Consider the following 14,069-nt stretch of genomic DNA (forward strand, 5'->3'; position numbering starts at 1 on the left):
TTTTCAAATCAACCTCAGGACAACAGGTTTTCTTTATCCACTACCAACTCCTTATTATTATTTAGATTATTTTCTCTATTTCTAGAAACAGGAGTAATTCATACAGAAAATTTCCTCTCCCAGGGATATGTGTGTTTATGATTATACATAAAGCCTGCTTTTGGGCAGCTCAGATAGAGAAGGGAAAACCAAGTAGAGGATGTTGGGAGGACCCATTGGGGTTGGAAGATGCGAACTGTAAGGAGACTATAGACCAAACAGGAAGGCCACTCAATACCTCTATTGCAAAATACAACACCCAAAAGGAGAGAGAACAAAGGGGGAATGCCCTGCCACAAAGGCAGGGTAGGTCATTGGGGGAGGGGGTGAGGGTGGTGAGAAGGATACTGGGATCATTGGTGGAGGTGAATGGGCACTGGTGGAGAGATGGGTAAATGATCACTGTATGACTGAAATGCAAACACAAAACCTCATAAGTTTGTAACTGTACATCACAGTGATTCTCTAATAAAAAATTAAAAAAAGAAAAGCCTGCTGGCTGCATATTGTAAATTTGCTAACTACTCCCTACTAAAACAAAAAGAAATTTACATTTTAAGAACAACTTTGTCTTAATCCAGGCTTTAAGTGAAAAGCGATATAACGAATTTTAAATACTCATGAAATAATGAGATATCAGTAAAGAACTTACAGAACTTATAGAACTATGACTGTACAATTATAATCGCTACTCACTTCATAAAATAACATTTAAAATGCATTTGTGTAGTTAATATTCTGACATGATTACCCATCCACAGTGTACTAGGTTAGTAGTAATGCAGGTCTATTTTAGTATCAATGAAGAGTTGTATTTCATTCTATATACCTCTTCAGAATCACAATAGCACTTCCAAACCTATCTTATATTATTTAATTTTATCTACTTTTTCTAACCTCCATTCAATATGCAGACTAAAAGAAAGAAGTAAATGAAACTGCTAGTGAGATGAATTTAAAATCTTGTAGTGCTGGCTGAGCCTATTCCTAAAATAGTACAATATGAGACTTCTGAAGCAAATTAGTCTCTACTAATTAATTTGGGGGGGAAAAGCCCTCCAAACCCTGAAAGATGAAAAAGAGTGACTAGTATTCTAAATGCTACTTCAGGAGCATTCAGAAGCAGTGACCCTAGAAGAAAACAAAACTTGAAACAAGCAATTAAAATCTTCCCTTGGTCTGGTTTTCTGTTAACAACACAAAATAAAAATTAACTCAAGGTATTCTCTAAAATCCACTTGGCATTTGCAAGTGGTCTCCAAAGCAAAGTCCTTAAGACATTACCCTTTAACTTCAATTGTGGGGTAGCAAGAGCTAATGGTGAGCATACCTGCCTGCCCTTTAGGACTCTCTTTAAGCAAGGGGACCAAGAGATGAGTAGGTATGAGAGAGGGGAATGGGGCTAAGAGGGACAGAAAGGACTGAATCTACTCAGGGACAAGCTTTATTTGACTTCAAGGAAATAAGAAGTCAATAAAATAACACTTAAAATGCATTTGTGTAGTTAATATTCTGACATGATTACCCATCCACAGTGTATTAGGAAAATTGAGAGAGATTAAGAAACTCTACCAATAAATATTTTAGAATACCAATGATGTTGGGCTGCAGCAATAGCACAGAGGGTAGGGCGTTTGCCTTGCACCCTGCCGACCTGGATTCGATTCCTCCGTCCCTCTCAGAGAGCCCGGCAAGCTACCGAGAGTATCCCGCCTGCCCAGCAGAGCTTGGCAAGCTCCCCATGACGTATTCAATATGCCAAAAACAGTAACAACAAGTCTCACAATGAAGACGTTACTGGTGCCCGCTCGAGCAAATTGATGAACAACGGGAGGACAGTGCTACAGTGCTATCAATGTTGTTAAACTTTTCCTGTCTGACTGGTCTGACTAATTCTGACTAATTCTGACTAATTAGCTTACATGACTAATGATGGTCATGGGTACTATTAAGACAAGCTATGAGGGAAAAATATATGCATACACACATGACTATACATCTAATACCCACATATGCAAATAAACATATACACACACATTTAACACTAGGTACCACAATCACATGAAAAATACCTAAATAACTTCATATTTATGAAACAAATGTCAAAATCTGTAAAATCTCAAATACACAAACACAAACTTCTGTAAGAAATAAGCACAAGCTGAGCACACATAGGGATGAACTGTGAGCATCTTTACCTGCAGCCGCACAGTCTGTGAACTGTTCCCCGACAGTCGCTAATGACAACTCTTTCCAAACTGTGGACTTGTATGGAAAAAAAACAAAAACAAACAAAAAAACAAAAGTACATCTTTTTAGACAATTATCTCTGGAGCTAAACAAGTTACAATTTCTTCAACTTTTTATGAATTTTCCAATGTCAGAGCCTACAGACAGCCCAAATCACAGGTGTAAACACAGCAGTGGCAGAGACCATGCTGCCTTACAAATGGTTTCACACAGAGTGACACAAGTGAACCAAAGGGGAACCAAACTTTGTGCCCCAAAAATTAGATGTAAAAATTGCTCAATTAGTATCTCATAGGGACTCTGATGAAGTTCAGAAGAATGAGAGAAAATACTTTCAAATGACAAAATTTTCTGACTTCTTTACCTATCTGAGATTCAAAATGAACTCACTGGCGACATTTGAATGCTATAAAGTAAAATCTTCAACCTTCTTTCTCTCGAGTTTTCTGCAGTGTGTAAGACATTGCCAAGTTCTCACCTCAGGAGCATTTAAGAAACTGTATGGAGACTCGCACAGTCCATTCATCTGGAGCAGACCGGTGAAGCCAGCAGCTGAACTTTATGTGTGTATAGATGCACATCCCCCCGATTATTAGCACAGCACTAGAATGCCTGTTGCAAGTAGGGAAAACTGGAGTAAAGACCCATTAATGCCATCCTCTGAGCCAGCATCTGCTCTCAGGTTATTGGAGGCCTAAGAGTTCGTCTAGCTTCTTCCACTTAAAAAATTCTTGGTTCCATTTCCTGCCATAGTTCACAGGTTCCAAATGCTCCCAGTTTGAGTCCTGACAGGATGCTGAGCACCTGTGTCTTGCAGGTCCCCAGTCTTTCCAAGCACTGGCTTCCTGAGGTGCTCAGGGAGTGATAAGTGACCTCCCAGGGTGGCTGTGGCTGGGAAACTCCTCCACAGGTGCACCCACAGGGCACAGTGACCTTGATGGAAAGACTTGAAGTTTAAGATCCCTTCCATAGGGGCTGGAGAGATAGCACAGCGGGTAGGGCGTTTGCCTTGCACGCGGCCGACCCGGGTTCAAATCCCAGCATCCCATATGGTCCCCTGAGCACGGCCAGGGGTAATTCCTGAGTGCAGAAGAGCCAGGAGTGACCCCTGTGCATCGCCAGGTGTGACCCAAAAAGCAAAAAAAAAAAAAAAAAAAAAAAAAAAAGATCCCTTCCATAAATAGCTGTGTTTGCCGAGTGTCAGGTGCTCGATAACAGCTGAATCACAGTAACAGCACTTATTGTTCTAAGGAGTTGGAAGAAGCCTAGCTGCATTTTTAAGCAAAATGAGAGTGATTAATCCTTGTAGGCCTTTCACTCTCAGGAGGGTTTTCTGTGCTCTTTTCTAGCTCTCCCTCCTGGTCCACTTGTGTGCCGGGCAGAAATTAGCTCTTTGCAGTCTCTCCCAACTGTGTTCTCTTGCACTATTTAGTGACAAAGTTGAGGATCAAGAGAGGTAGATCAGGCAGGGATTCGGAACCGCCTGCTCTACAATAACAGAGGTGGGCCTGTCAGACCTGTTGGCATGAGGATGTCTGTACACTCACGAGAACATTTTCTCTGCTGACTGAGTGGGGCTAACAAGAACAAATGTGCCCACCAGTCACGTCCCACTGAACGTGACGTCATGATCATTTCTACTGGAATTCTATGTCTAGTGGAAATAAATAAGAATACGAGGAGCTGGAGCGATAGTACAGTGGGAAGGGCATTTGCCTTGCATGCAGCTGACCTGTGTATGATTCCCAGCATCCCATATGGTCCCCTGAGCACCGCCAGGAATAATTCTTGAGTGCAAAGCCAGGAGTAACCCCTGTGCATTGCTGGGTGTGACCCAAAAATCAAAAAATAGATATACGAAAAGGAAATCTTGCTTTTACGGAAATTTGAAAAAAAATCTGCAACTTGCCATTCCCTCATATTTTCTGCTCCTTTCTTTCTAGCAGAGGATGAGCTTCATATATTTTGTCTGATATGTTATTTGCCCAGTTGATGTTTATAATATATGCTGAGTAATGGGCAAATCCTGGAGCTACCCATCTGGACATTGTTTAAGCTTATGCCTTGGACCAAAGCATCTGATCATTGCTTTAGGTCCGTGCTCAAGCATGCCTGGCTGGATCTCGATTCTTTAGGTTTATCCATTTGAAATAAACCATGAGAAGGTGAAACCAGGAAGCAGTTGCCTTTTCATTCATTTTCCAGAAAGCTTTTAGCGGGGTGGAGAGACAGCAAAGCAGGTAAGGCACTTGCCTTGCAAAGTAACCTACCTGGGCTCACTCCCCAGCACTGCATATGTCTGTTGGGTCCTACCAGGAATAGTCCCTGAGTACAGAGCCTGGAGTAAGCTCTGAGTACAGCCAGATGTACCCCACATCCTTCCCCCCTGCCAATTCCCCTCAAAAACAAAGAAACAGAAAAGCTTCTTGAGTCCCTCGAGCTTGTGAATATATTTGAATGCTCAGTTTTAGTCAGTGTGATGAATTAGAAGCTGCTCCTGGGGATGAGGTTTCTGAGGTTTAGCATTTGCAAAACAGCACCTCCACAGAGCACCTCCCCAAAGAGCCCCTTGGAGGCCCACAGGGAGGCCATCATCACCTCACAGGAATCCCCGAAGAGCACAGTGGTAAGACACAAGGTTTCCCACACATTTCCCCTTGCTATGCCACACCAATTCTCAGCACCAGTTTTGGTTTTGATTTTGGTTTTTGCTCCCAGGAGAGAAGGGAAAAGTCTTGGGTTGGAAAACTTCTGAGCTTTCCTCTATAGAACCAACTTGCACGTGTCACTTGCAGCTGGTAAGCCACCGACCACCAAAAAGATAAGTAGCTTTTCTGTCAAGTCTATTGGCATTCCACTTTTCACACTATAAAGTCACCTGTTACACCACTTCTGGAGGGAAGCACAGGAATACACAAGGTCACCATGTTTGGCCAAAAACAAAAGTCCCCTCCTAATTGGAGGCTTCCCAGAGGGCTTTATGAAAAGCACACACTCATCATATGCAGTCAACAACCACCCCAGGCTAGCCGGTTCTTGAAGAAGATCAGAACAAACCTACCGTGCTATCCTTGGGAACTTTCATCTTCCATACGCCAACCTGTGCATTACTTTTCTCTTCCCTGGATCAAAGACAATATTGAAAGTTAGACTCAAGAAATAAGTTGCTTGACATAGGAGACACTTTTTTGAAAAACCCAAATTTTCAACGAGTTCAACTTTCATTTCTTTTACTAGAAACAGAAGCAAATGAAAGAAAAAGGAAAAGGCAGTAGGATTATATAGGGGAGGAAGCAGAATTCAGTGGCCTGAAGGACAGAGAAAGTAACTGACTCTCTACCTCAAACAGCTGATGGGAGGTTCTCCAGACTCTCTGGGTGTGTCCAAGTAAATACAAATAAACTCAGCGTATTGTCTGAGTTCCACATCAAGAGTCATTTTCACTCTCCTTGGAGATGCAGCCCTTAAAATGGGTATAAGCTGGGTTGCTTTGGGTAAAAGCAGCTACTTTCCATTTAGGGAGACATAAATCCTCTATTCCTAATTTCAGACTCATTGCAAAAGGGTTGATTCCATATCCCAGTCTTGAAGTTTGGGGTTATGATCAGGTTGGCCTATGAAAACCTACCTCTGACTAGTCTTCGTGATCACTAGGGGTGGAAAGGTAATTATGTAGCTACAGGAAACTAGTCCTGGCATTTTACTGGCAGATCCCGACATTGAGAACATCACAGGGTTAAGGGGCCAGAGAGATAATACAGTGGGTAAGATGCATGCCTGCATGTGGCTGACATGGGTCTGATCCCTGGCACCACATACAGTGTCCTTAGCAAAAACCCAGGAGTAAACCCTGAGCACAGTTAGGTGTGGCCCCAAAACAAACCAGCCAAACGCTACAGGGTCAAGGCAGGGTTAAAACCATTTTCCCATCACAAATAGGAAAGTCCACCTGATAATAAAAAGCAGAAGCAAGCAAGGCCCAAGATGGCGGGGGGGGGGGCAGGGTACAGCAACTCCTGGGCAGCATCTGAGCACCCAGACAGGACAGGCATCAGTGCTACCAACAGACTTCTCAGTGGGGCTGACAAACTGTTTTCCTCCTCAGATAAGGTTTCTGTCATGTTCCCAAATGAGCAGAGCTAAGTTCCCGTTTTACAAAGGAGCAAATATCTGAGACCAGTTACAGGCTATGACTTCTTACCAAGAGGGAGTCCAACCCCAGCAAACTGGATCACTGCCCACCCAGCTCCCCACTCCCCACAGTAGCGGAAGAGGAAGAACGCTTTTCCCTCAGCCCTGGGTGCCCCACTCAGCACCACAGGCTCTCTGGATGATTTGTGTGAGAGATGTTTGAAGGTGCCAGGATCTTTCTTCACCTGTAAGTAAATGTACATACCGATCTTGCCCCCTCAACTGCTCCTCAGCCTATAAGCAAATTCCTTTCAACTGTCTAAGTCTTTGTTCAACAAATAAACAAACCAAAATGATGTGCCCCCCCTCCCCCTTACCATCCCTGGCCCCAAAGGACAGCTTCATTCCTTCTGTGCTCCAGTGATGAGCTATATATGGTAACTGTACAATGTAGTGTGCAGAGGGCAAGCATGAGAAGCCTCCTCACCATCCTGGAGCCCAAAGCAAGGGGGAAGTTATTTCATAATTAAATAATAGCTAAAATTACTTTCCATCACCAAGAGAAAACTACTTAGACATTCCAATTTGGCATGAAGTAAATATTTTATGAAGTCCATAATCAATTCCCTCCCACCTTAACCTCAAATTACATGTTCGACACTTACCAAAGCGGTAGCCTCTCTCCTCTCATTAAGTGATAACTACATCTCAAAGGCAGGCTAGTCACAGGAGGAATATTATTGTATACACTCCAGAATATCTTTAAAAGAAAAACACTTTGTTTAATAACCCAGTATTGATTTACTAAGCCATTAGATTATAAATTAATGCATTAAAGAAGGAAATCAGATTCTCATTAAGTTCAATCCATTCAAAATATTTTTTTCCTTCGGTGATTCCCCCCTCCCACCTTTTTCTTTATAATTTTCTCCTAGGAAGTGGAACATCATGGTAAAGAATGTTTCTTGCTAAAGTGGACCAAAATCTCTGTTTCAGGAATCCATGGTTATAGACAGTATTATGCTAAGTATCCTCACATAAATCTTGGCAAGAATCTTTCTAATGATTTTTCTGACAGGTTGATGGCATCTAATAAAGGCTATAGTGTTGAATATATGTACTGAGCCAATTTCCTTCTAACACTGACTGTGCTTTCTTCCTATGGCATGAATGAATCTGTAATGCTTTGCAGAATAGAATATGAAGGAGGAGGCAAAGAGAAATCAGCTCAGGTGCTTCATCCTCTTTCTTTTCTCTCTTGCAAGGAACACGGAACAGCTCAGTTGTTAAAGCCACATGCTGCTCATAAGTTAGAGTAAAGCTGTTATAGAAAATAGGCATGGGTCTGCCAAAAATGCTTATACTGACATTCCAACCCCCCACTGTGACGGAAGCAAAAGGTGGGGCCCTCCAGGAGCCCACGTGATTGGGGATCCATGTCCTACTAAAGAGAGGAAGAGAACCAGTTCTTTCTCTCAACAAAAATGTGAAGATGGATGGGTGGTTGGAGACAAGGGTGAGGGCCTTATCCAACAATACTGGTACCCAGAAATGTGAGTACACAATGTCTACTAGGTGAACCATGCAGTGGACATATTCTGTTATAAAAGCCATAACTAAGAGAAGGGGTGACTGGTGGAGAAAAACATATTACGTGAAAATTAATAATAACATGGGAAGAGTCACAGAGCCATATCCACCACCACCGACTTCTATGGGGGCCATGTTCTAAGACCTCAGTCTGAAATGATGGGTAATAAAATGTATGTGTGTGTATATACACATATGTATATGTATACATATGTCTTCCTATAAATACTTATCACTGATAAAGTTAAATTTACATTAGGACAATATGGTAATAATAACCAAAAATAAAAAATAGAATAGTAACAATATACCGTAACGAAAGTGCTATGACTACGTTCTCTCTCTCAAAATCTCTATCATGTTATTAGATGTTTGGACTGAGGGTAACCAAGAATTACTGCCACCCACAGAAGGGGCAATGTCATATAAAGGGAAGCTATCATTGTATCACTGTCATCCTGTTGTTCGTTGATTTACTCGAGCGGGCACCAGTAACGTCTCTATTACACTAAGCCCTGAGATCTTAGCAGCCTCTTCTTACTCATCTTTCCCAACGATTGGAGGCTCTTTCAGGGTCAGGGTAATGAGACCTATCATTACTGATTTTGGCATATCAACTATGCCACAGGTAGCTTTCCAGGCTCTGCTGTGTGGGTGGGATACTCTTGGTAGCTTGCCAGGCTCTCCGAGAGGTATGGATATATCTTTTACTGTATTTGGGATATGAATACGCCATGGGGAGCTTGCAAGGCTCTCCCATGTGGGCAATATATATATATAAAAGGAAGATATAGTACAACTAATAGTGCCAGGCTTTGGTATAAGAACTCACACATATCTGTTTACTTAAAGACAATCTCATTCAGAAGTCATTCTCCTTGTTTTAGAGGTAAGGAAACAGGTACATCCATACTGTCCAAGTTTCAGGTCTGCTGTGACTACTTAGGTTAGATTAAGAATTGAGTTGATGAAGACAGAAACCCTGTCTGTTTGGGATGGATCACAGAATTCTATGCATAGGAATATAACACAAGTGATAAATATTCTGGTAAGTGAGAAAAATAAAGGGTGATTGTGTGAACTTTCCATGGGTCTGAGGGAAACAGCTGAGCAACAGAATGTGAATCCTTGGGCGTCGTGAACACGGCAGCACTGATGGAGTAAGATGTACTTATCTTGCATGTCTTGCATGTCTTGTGGGCTGCTGAAGCTATCATGTGCAAAAGTGAAAGAGTTGCAAGGGACGCCAACAGCTGTAAGATAAAAACTGCAGGCAAAAACATATCCGACAGTCGGTTAAAGAGCACCTTAGATTCTTCCTGTGAAAACGGTGCTCATTGGAAACAGAAAACAGACCTCCAGCAGCCATTGGTCCTAGAGCAGACCTCATGGTTGAGGTGCTCATCCACCAAATATTCTGCAACTTATGTAAATGAGAAGAGGGCTTTGGTGTGAGCAGGCAGAGTTTTTCAAACCAGATAGTCTGGCTCCGAAACTGTGTTCTTAACCACACAGCTATTTACTTTCAAGACATTACTGTATGTTTTAGGCACACCTTGTCCAATCCTGAAAGCTGTGGGTCCCACCATTACAGTTGCAACACCAGGGTCACCTATTAAAGATGTGTTTCCACCAGTAAATGCCCTTAACTATAGTCATTATTGTCACTGCCTGGAACTGTTCTATGATGCAGAAATGGCCTGTGTAGGAGGGATGGACAAAATTGGGCTAAAACAAAAATCACTCCCTTGGAGAAAACAAAGAGGACTTTGGTGCTGGTTAAGTCTCCCAAAAGGCGTACTAACTAGAGCAACAGCCCTTGGACCTCTGCCAGAGTCCTCTGATCCTGACTTGCTACCTGTGAAGCCACTTAAAACAAACAGCAAAATGCTGCCCCTGTTCCAAAGGGAAGAAAAGCACTCTAAGCTTTTCTGTGCTGAGGTGTGGAGATCTAGAAGTACGTCTTGAAACTTCCCCAACGCCTCCCCCTTCAAAAAAAAAAAAAAAAAAACTAGACAAGTGATTTTTTTTTTTTTTTTTTTTTGCTTTTTCGGTCACACCCGGCATTGCACAGGGGTTACTCCTGGTGATGCTGAGGGGACCATATGGGATGCTGGGAATTGAACCTGGGTCGGCCACATGCAAGGCAAATGCCCTACCCGCTGTGCTATCGCTCCAGCCCCAAGACAAGTAATTTTGTTCATTGGCTATACTGCTAGTCTGAAGTGGATTAGTGCTCAAATGCAGTGACAGACTAACCTCTTGCTGTAATATACTTATTAGAGCATATACATGAAAGGGAACTAAATATGTGATGGCATCATTGAAAACACACCATTATAAAGGTGTTGGAATGAAATTAGAATGAAGTTGTTGCCAACTTCAACCAATATAAACAATATTTACTGCATTTGGTTTTGAGGGAGAGTGTTCCTTACACCTCTTCCACCTCTAGAGAAGTGATAGATTTGACTCACTCATTGGAAGCTTGAACTCAACCTTATAATGTTGGTTTTAATTTTTTTTCAACACTGAAATTTACTACAGATAGAACTTTGTAAACAGACTTCAAAAGCCATTACACTTGTTAATTCATCCTAGTTAGTCTACCAACAGAAACCATAAGTAAGGTCTTAAAAAAACTAAATGTAAAGTTAACTTTCTTCAAGTCTCAAGGATGAGAAGGGGTGTAAAAATTCATTCATTCAGTCCATATTTGTGAACACCAGATATGAACCCTAGTCCTCTGGGAATGTAGGGGGCAGTCATTGTCCACTAGCACTCAATTGTCTGTCCTGGGGCCTTTTTCTACTGTGATTCTGGTTCTTCTCCTGAGAAAGTGAGCCAGGATGGAGAGTTCTCCAATAAATGAACTTTGAATCCAATGAAATCTACCCAGATTTAAAACTAAGGTTCTCTGGATAATCTCCCCCAACCACAAAGCCCTAAAAACTCAAATTTCCTCCTGTTTTTTGGGGGGAATCAAACAAAGCTATTTCATGGGATTAATGGCCAAATGCAACATGAAGGTGTGCAACAGATCCTCAGACGATGGCAAGTGACTCTGAACCACCAAATGACTAGTAGCTGTCCTGCAGGCATTGCGTTTGGTTCAAGGCGGAGTGTACCTTACACCCGCTTCCACTTCTAGAGCAGTGAAAGAGTTGATTCACTCACTATATGCTTGAACTCAACCTAACTCAACTCAATATTGCTCCCGTAACAGGTCTCTCCAAACAATCATTCATTACCAGGAAAATACACACATTTCCTCCTCAATTATCTAGTGCAAAGTTCTGAAGGATAGACAGGAATGTGCTCAAAGGAAGTCAAGAAAAAACGGTGCCACGTGGTGACAGACACCATGGTCGAGAACTATCAAAACACCCTGTGTCAAGGCTTTCTTCAGAGAGTGTGTGAGAAGCAGAGTGTTTTTGAAATATTTAAATATTTGAAATATTAAAATACTGAAACCATTCATCCCTTATTTCTAGTTAGTGAGTTTGCTTCCCACCAATGGAATTAATGACATTTCTTGTGAAGGCAAATAAGAGTTCCGAATAAAGGTGCAACTGAAGAGCTTGATGGATGCTTTAAACGCACAGCAGATCTGACAGGCTGAAAGCAAGACTTCTGCAGTGCAAGGGCTGGGAAGTAGAAAGAAAAAGTGTATTCGCTTTGAATTCCAAAGGTCTTGACTGAAAGGGAGAGCCAAAGTTTGAAAAACTGCTCAGGGATAAAACAGGAAATAAGGGATTAGGGTCCCAAATGCACAGGCAGCAACAAACTGCAAAGTCCACGCTGGTGGGCTAACATTGGGTCTGTGGGGCTTTGAGGGAACAGGAGAGTGGCCTTCGGGAGAGTCTGGGGAGACGGCAGAGCGATGCTTCCTGAGCGCACACCAAGGTGTCTGTCCCCTGGCTGCTGCCAAACAGCTTTAAGTGTACGGGGGTCTTTACAGTGAAAACCCAGATAAGTGGATGGACACATGAGGTTTACTGTATGCCCTTTGAACAGTGATCCACTGTGGAGAGGCAAAACAAGGCAGGTGGGGTTGGGCTACTGGAGGTGGTAGGTTATGGGTAGGTGCCACAGGCTAGTAAAGTTTGTTATGCAGATTCCAGTTATAGGGAAGAAGCCTCTTCAGGGGGGAAAGCTTGCCTCACCCTTAGGCAGAGAGAAAGGGAGGCGTGCCTTACTCTTAGGCAGAGAGGAAGGCAGAAAACTCCCACTCAAAATTGGCCTTATGCAAGAACATGGCAGTGTTTTTTGATGGCACAGCTGACTCCCTTCAGAAAAATCAAGTTTCACATTTGAAATGACTACCTAACTTTGACTTTGCAGGACCTAATCTCTGCCCTCAGTCCTCAAGCCACCAACATAATGGCCAGCAGACCATCTGATAAAGGATACCCAATGATAAAGGGTAACTGACCTGTCGGCAATATCTCATCTTCTGATGGCAGGACAATAGTTCTACTTTTCACAGCTGGACTGTTACTCTAAGTGCTGACACCATTCTACATGCAATAAACACATTGCAGTTCAAAGAACCTTGTTGAACTTGGCACTGCATCTGTGTTAAACGGAACTATGAAGCTGGCTGCAGAATCTCCCTCTCTTTACAGCATGGCTTCTCTTTCTCTTCCCTACACCCAGGTGGGTTACTCAGTTGCCCTCCAGGCCCAGGACTGTGAATACTCTGAATCAATCACGGCCTTCATTATCAATATTGATCTATAAGACTTCTTTTGAAATGGGGGGGGGTTCTCTCCGTCTTTCTTTCCCAATGATTTGTTATGTAATAAGCTGTCCTAACAGAATGTCTTTTAAGAGCAAAGTAACCCCACATCTTTCTGATAAGGAACAATGTATAGTGCTATTATTGTGGCAATACATGAGTGCTGAAAGGACATTTTCTTGGCTTAAAAGATTGGCTATATATTGTTTATAATAAGTGTTATGGAATAAGCATTCACAGGAAAACATGAAGTTTCATATATTACATAAATTTAAAAAATTAATTTATGGGAAATACTAGGTATAGTACAAGTGGGACACAATGTGGCAAAATCTGGAAGGTAACAACAAAGAAACTTGAGGGATAAAATGCATAAGGAGTAAGTTTTGGGGGGTGGACTCTTTCAGCGCAAGACTGAATGAGACTCCTCCCTGGTCATTCACATGTGGCAGGTACCTCTTCATGCTCTAATAGTTCAGACCAGACCTGCTAAGAAGCTGTGTTCTCTTCTGCACTGCATCTACAAAGTGGCAGAAATGCAGGAGAAAAGAGTCTCATTTGGAAATCGTTTACAAAAGGAATCAATAAGCATCTGGAAAATACATGTAGATGAAAACTGGAATTTTCCAAGAAAGGCAGGAATGAAAGCATTTTAACTCCAAGCAGAGAGCATTATTGTTGGCCCTGAGGCGCGTGTCCTCAGGCAGGGGTTATAAGCATCGGGCCTTTGGAGGAACACGCCTCCTCACTCCAGGGAAGGCCACGGTGGAAGGAACGAAAGAAGCAGAGAAGAGGAGGCGGTCTGGTCCCAGAGGTCCAGGGGGACTACATGTGTCCACAGGATGTTTTGGGTCACTTACCCCTCAGCTTCTCTCTCCCCAGCTAATTAAGGGGAAAATAATTCCACCCCATCAATATCTCTAACTTCCTGAAGAATCTCCAACTATAGAAAGATGTGTCTTTTAGGCCAAGTGACTGTTAATAGTATAGTTTTTACAGATAATCTAAATATAGAAGGGGGTTGAAAAGAGTGGGAAATATAGATATGGTTAGGGAGGCAGGTTTTTAGTGAAAAGACAAAGACTTCGAGAAGCTATACTCCCAAATTTAAAAGTCATGGGATAAAAAGAATGTCCTCAGAGGACTTTAAAAACCAGCACTCCAAAAAAGCACAGTAGAAATGACATCTGCAGCTGTACGTTCATTGCAGCACTGTGCACAATAGCCAGAATCTGAAAACAACTCAGTGCCTGAGAACAGACGACTGGTTAGAAAAACTGTGGTATATCTACACAATGGAATACTATGCAGCTGTTAG

The 14,069-nt window shown here is 42.3% G+C and overlaps 1 protein-coding gene across 3 annotated transcripts in view; it reads right to left on the reverse strand.

Moving 5' to 3' along the window:
* EIF4E3 (eukaryotic translation initiation factor 4E family member 3) overlaps positions 1–14,069 on the reverse strand; it is a 46,444-nt gene that overhangs the window by 10,372 nt on the left and 22,003 nt on the right. For all 3 annotated transcript variants that reach the window (XR_008629861.1, XM_055137073.1, XM_055137071.1), the window contains exons 3-5: positions 7,086–7,180; positions 5,351–5,411; positions 2,238–2,304 (exon numbers count right to left, since the gene is read on the reverse strand). Coding sequence is in view for 2 of the 3 variants with exons in the window: in XM_055137073.1 (XP_054993048.1) it covers positions 2,238–2,304; positions 5,351–5,411; positions 7,086–7,111 (154 nt within the window). In the remaining variant the exon portion in view is untranslated. The remainder of the gene's footprint in view (positions 1–2,237; positions 2,305–5,350; positions 5,412–7,085; positions 7,181–14,069) is intronic.

This window comes from Sorex araneus, chromosome 4 (assembly GCF_027595985.1).
Source record: "Sorex araneus isolate mSorAra2 chromosome 4, mSorAra2.pri, whole genome shotgun sequence".
Taxonomy (NCBI): Eukaryota; Metazoa; Chordata; class Mammalia; order Eulipotyphla; family Soricidae; genus Sorex; species Sorex araneus.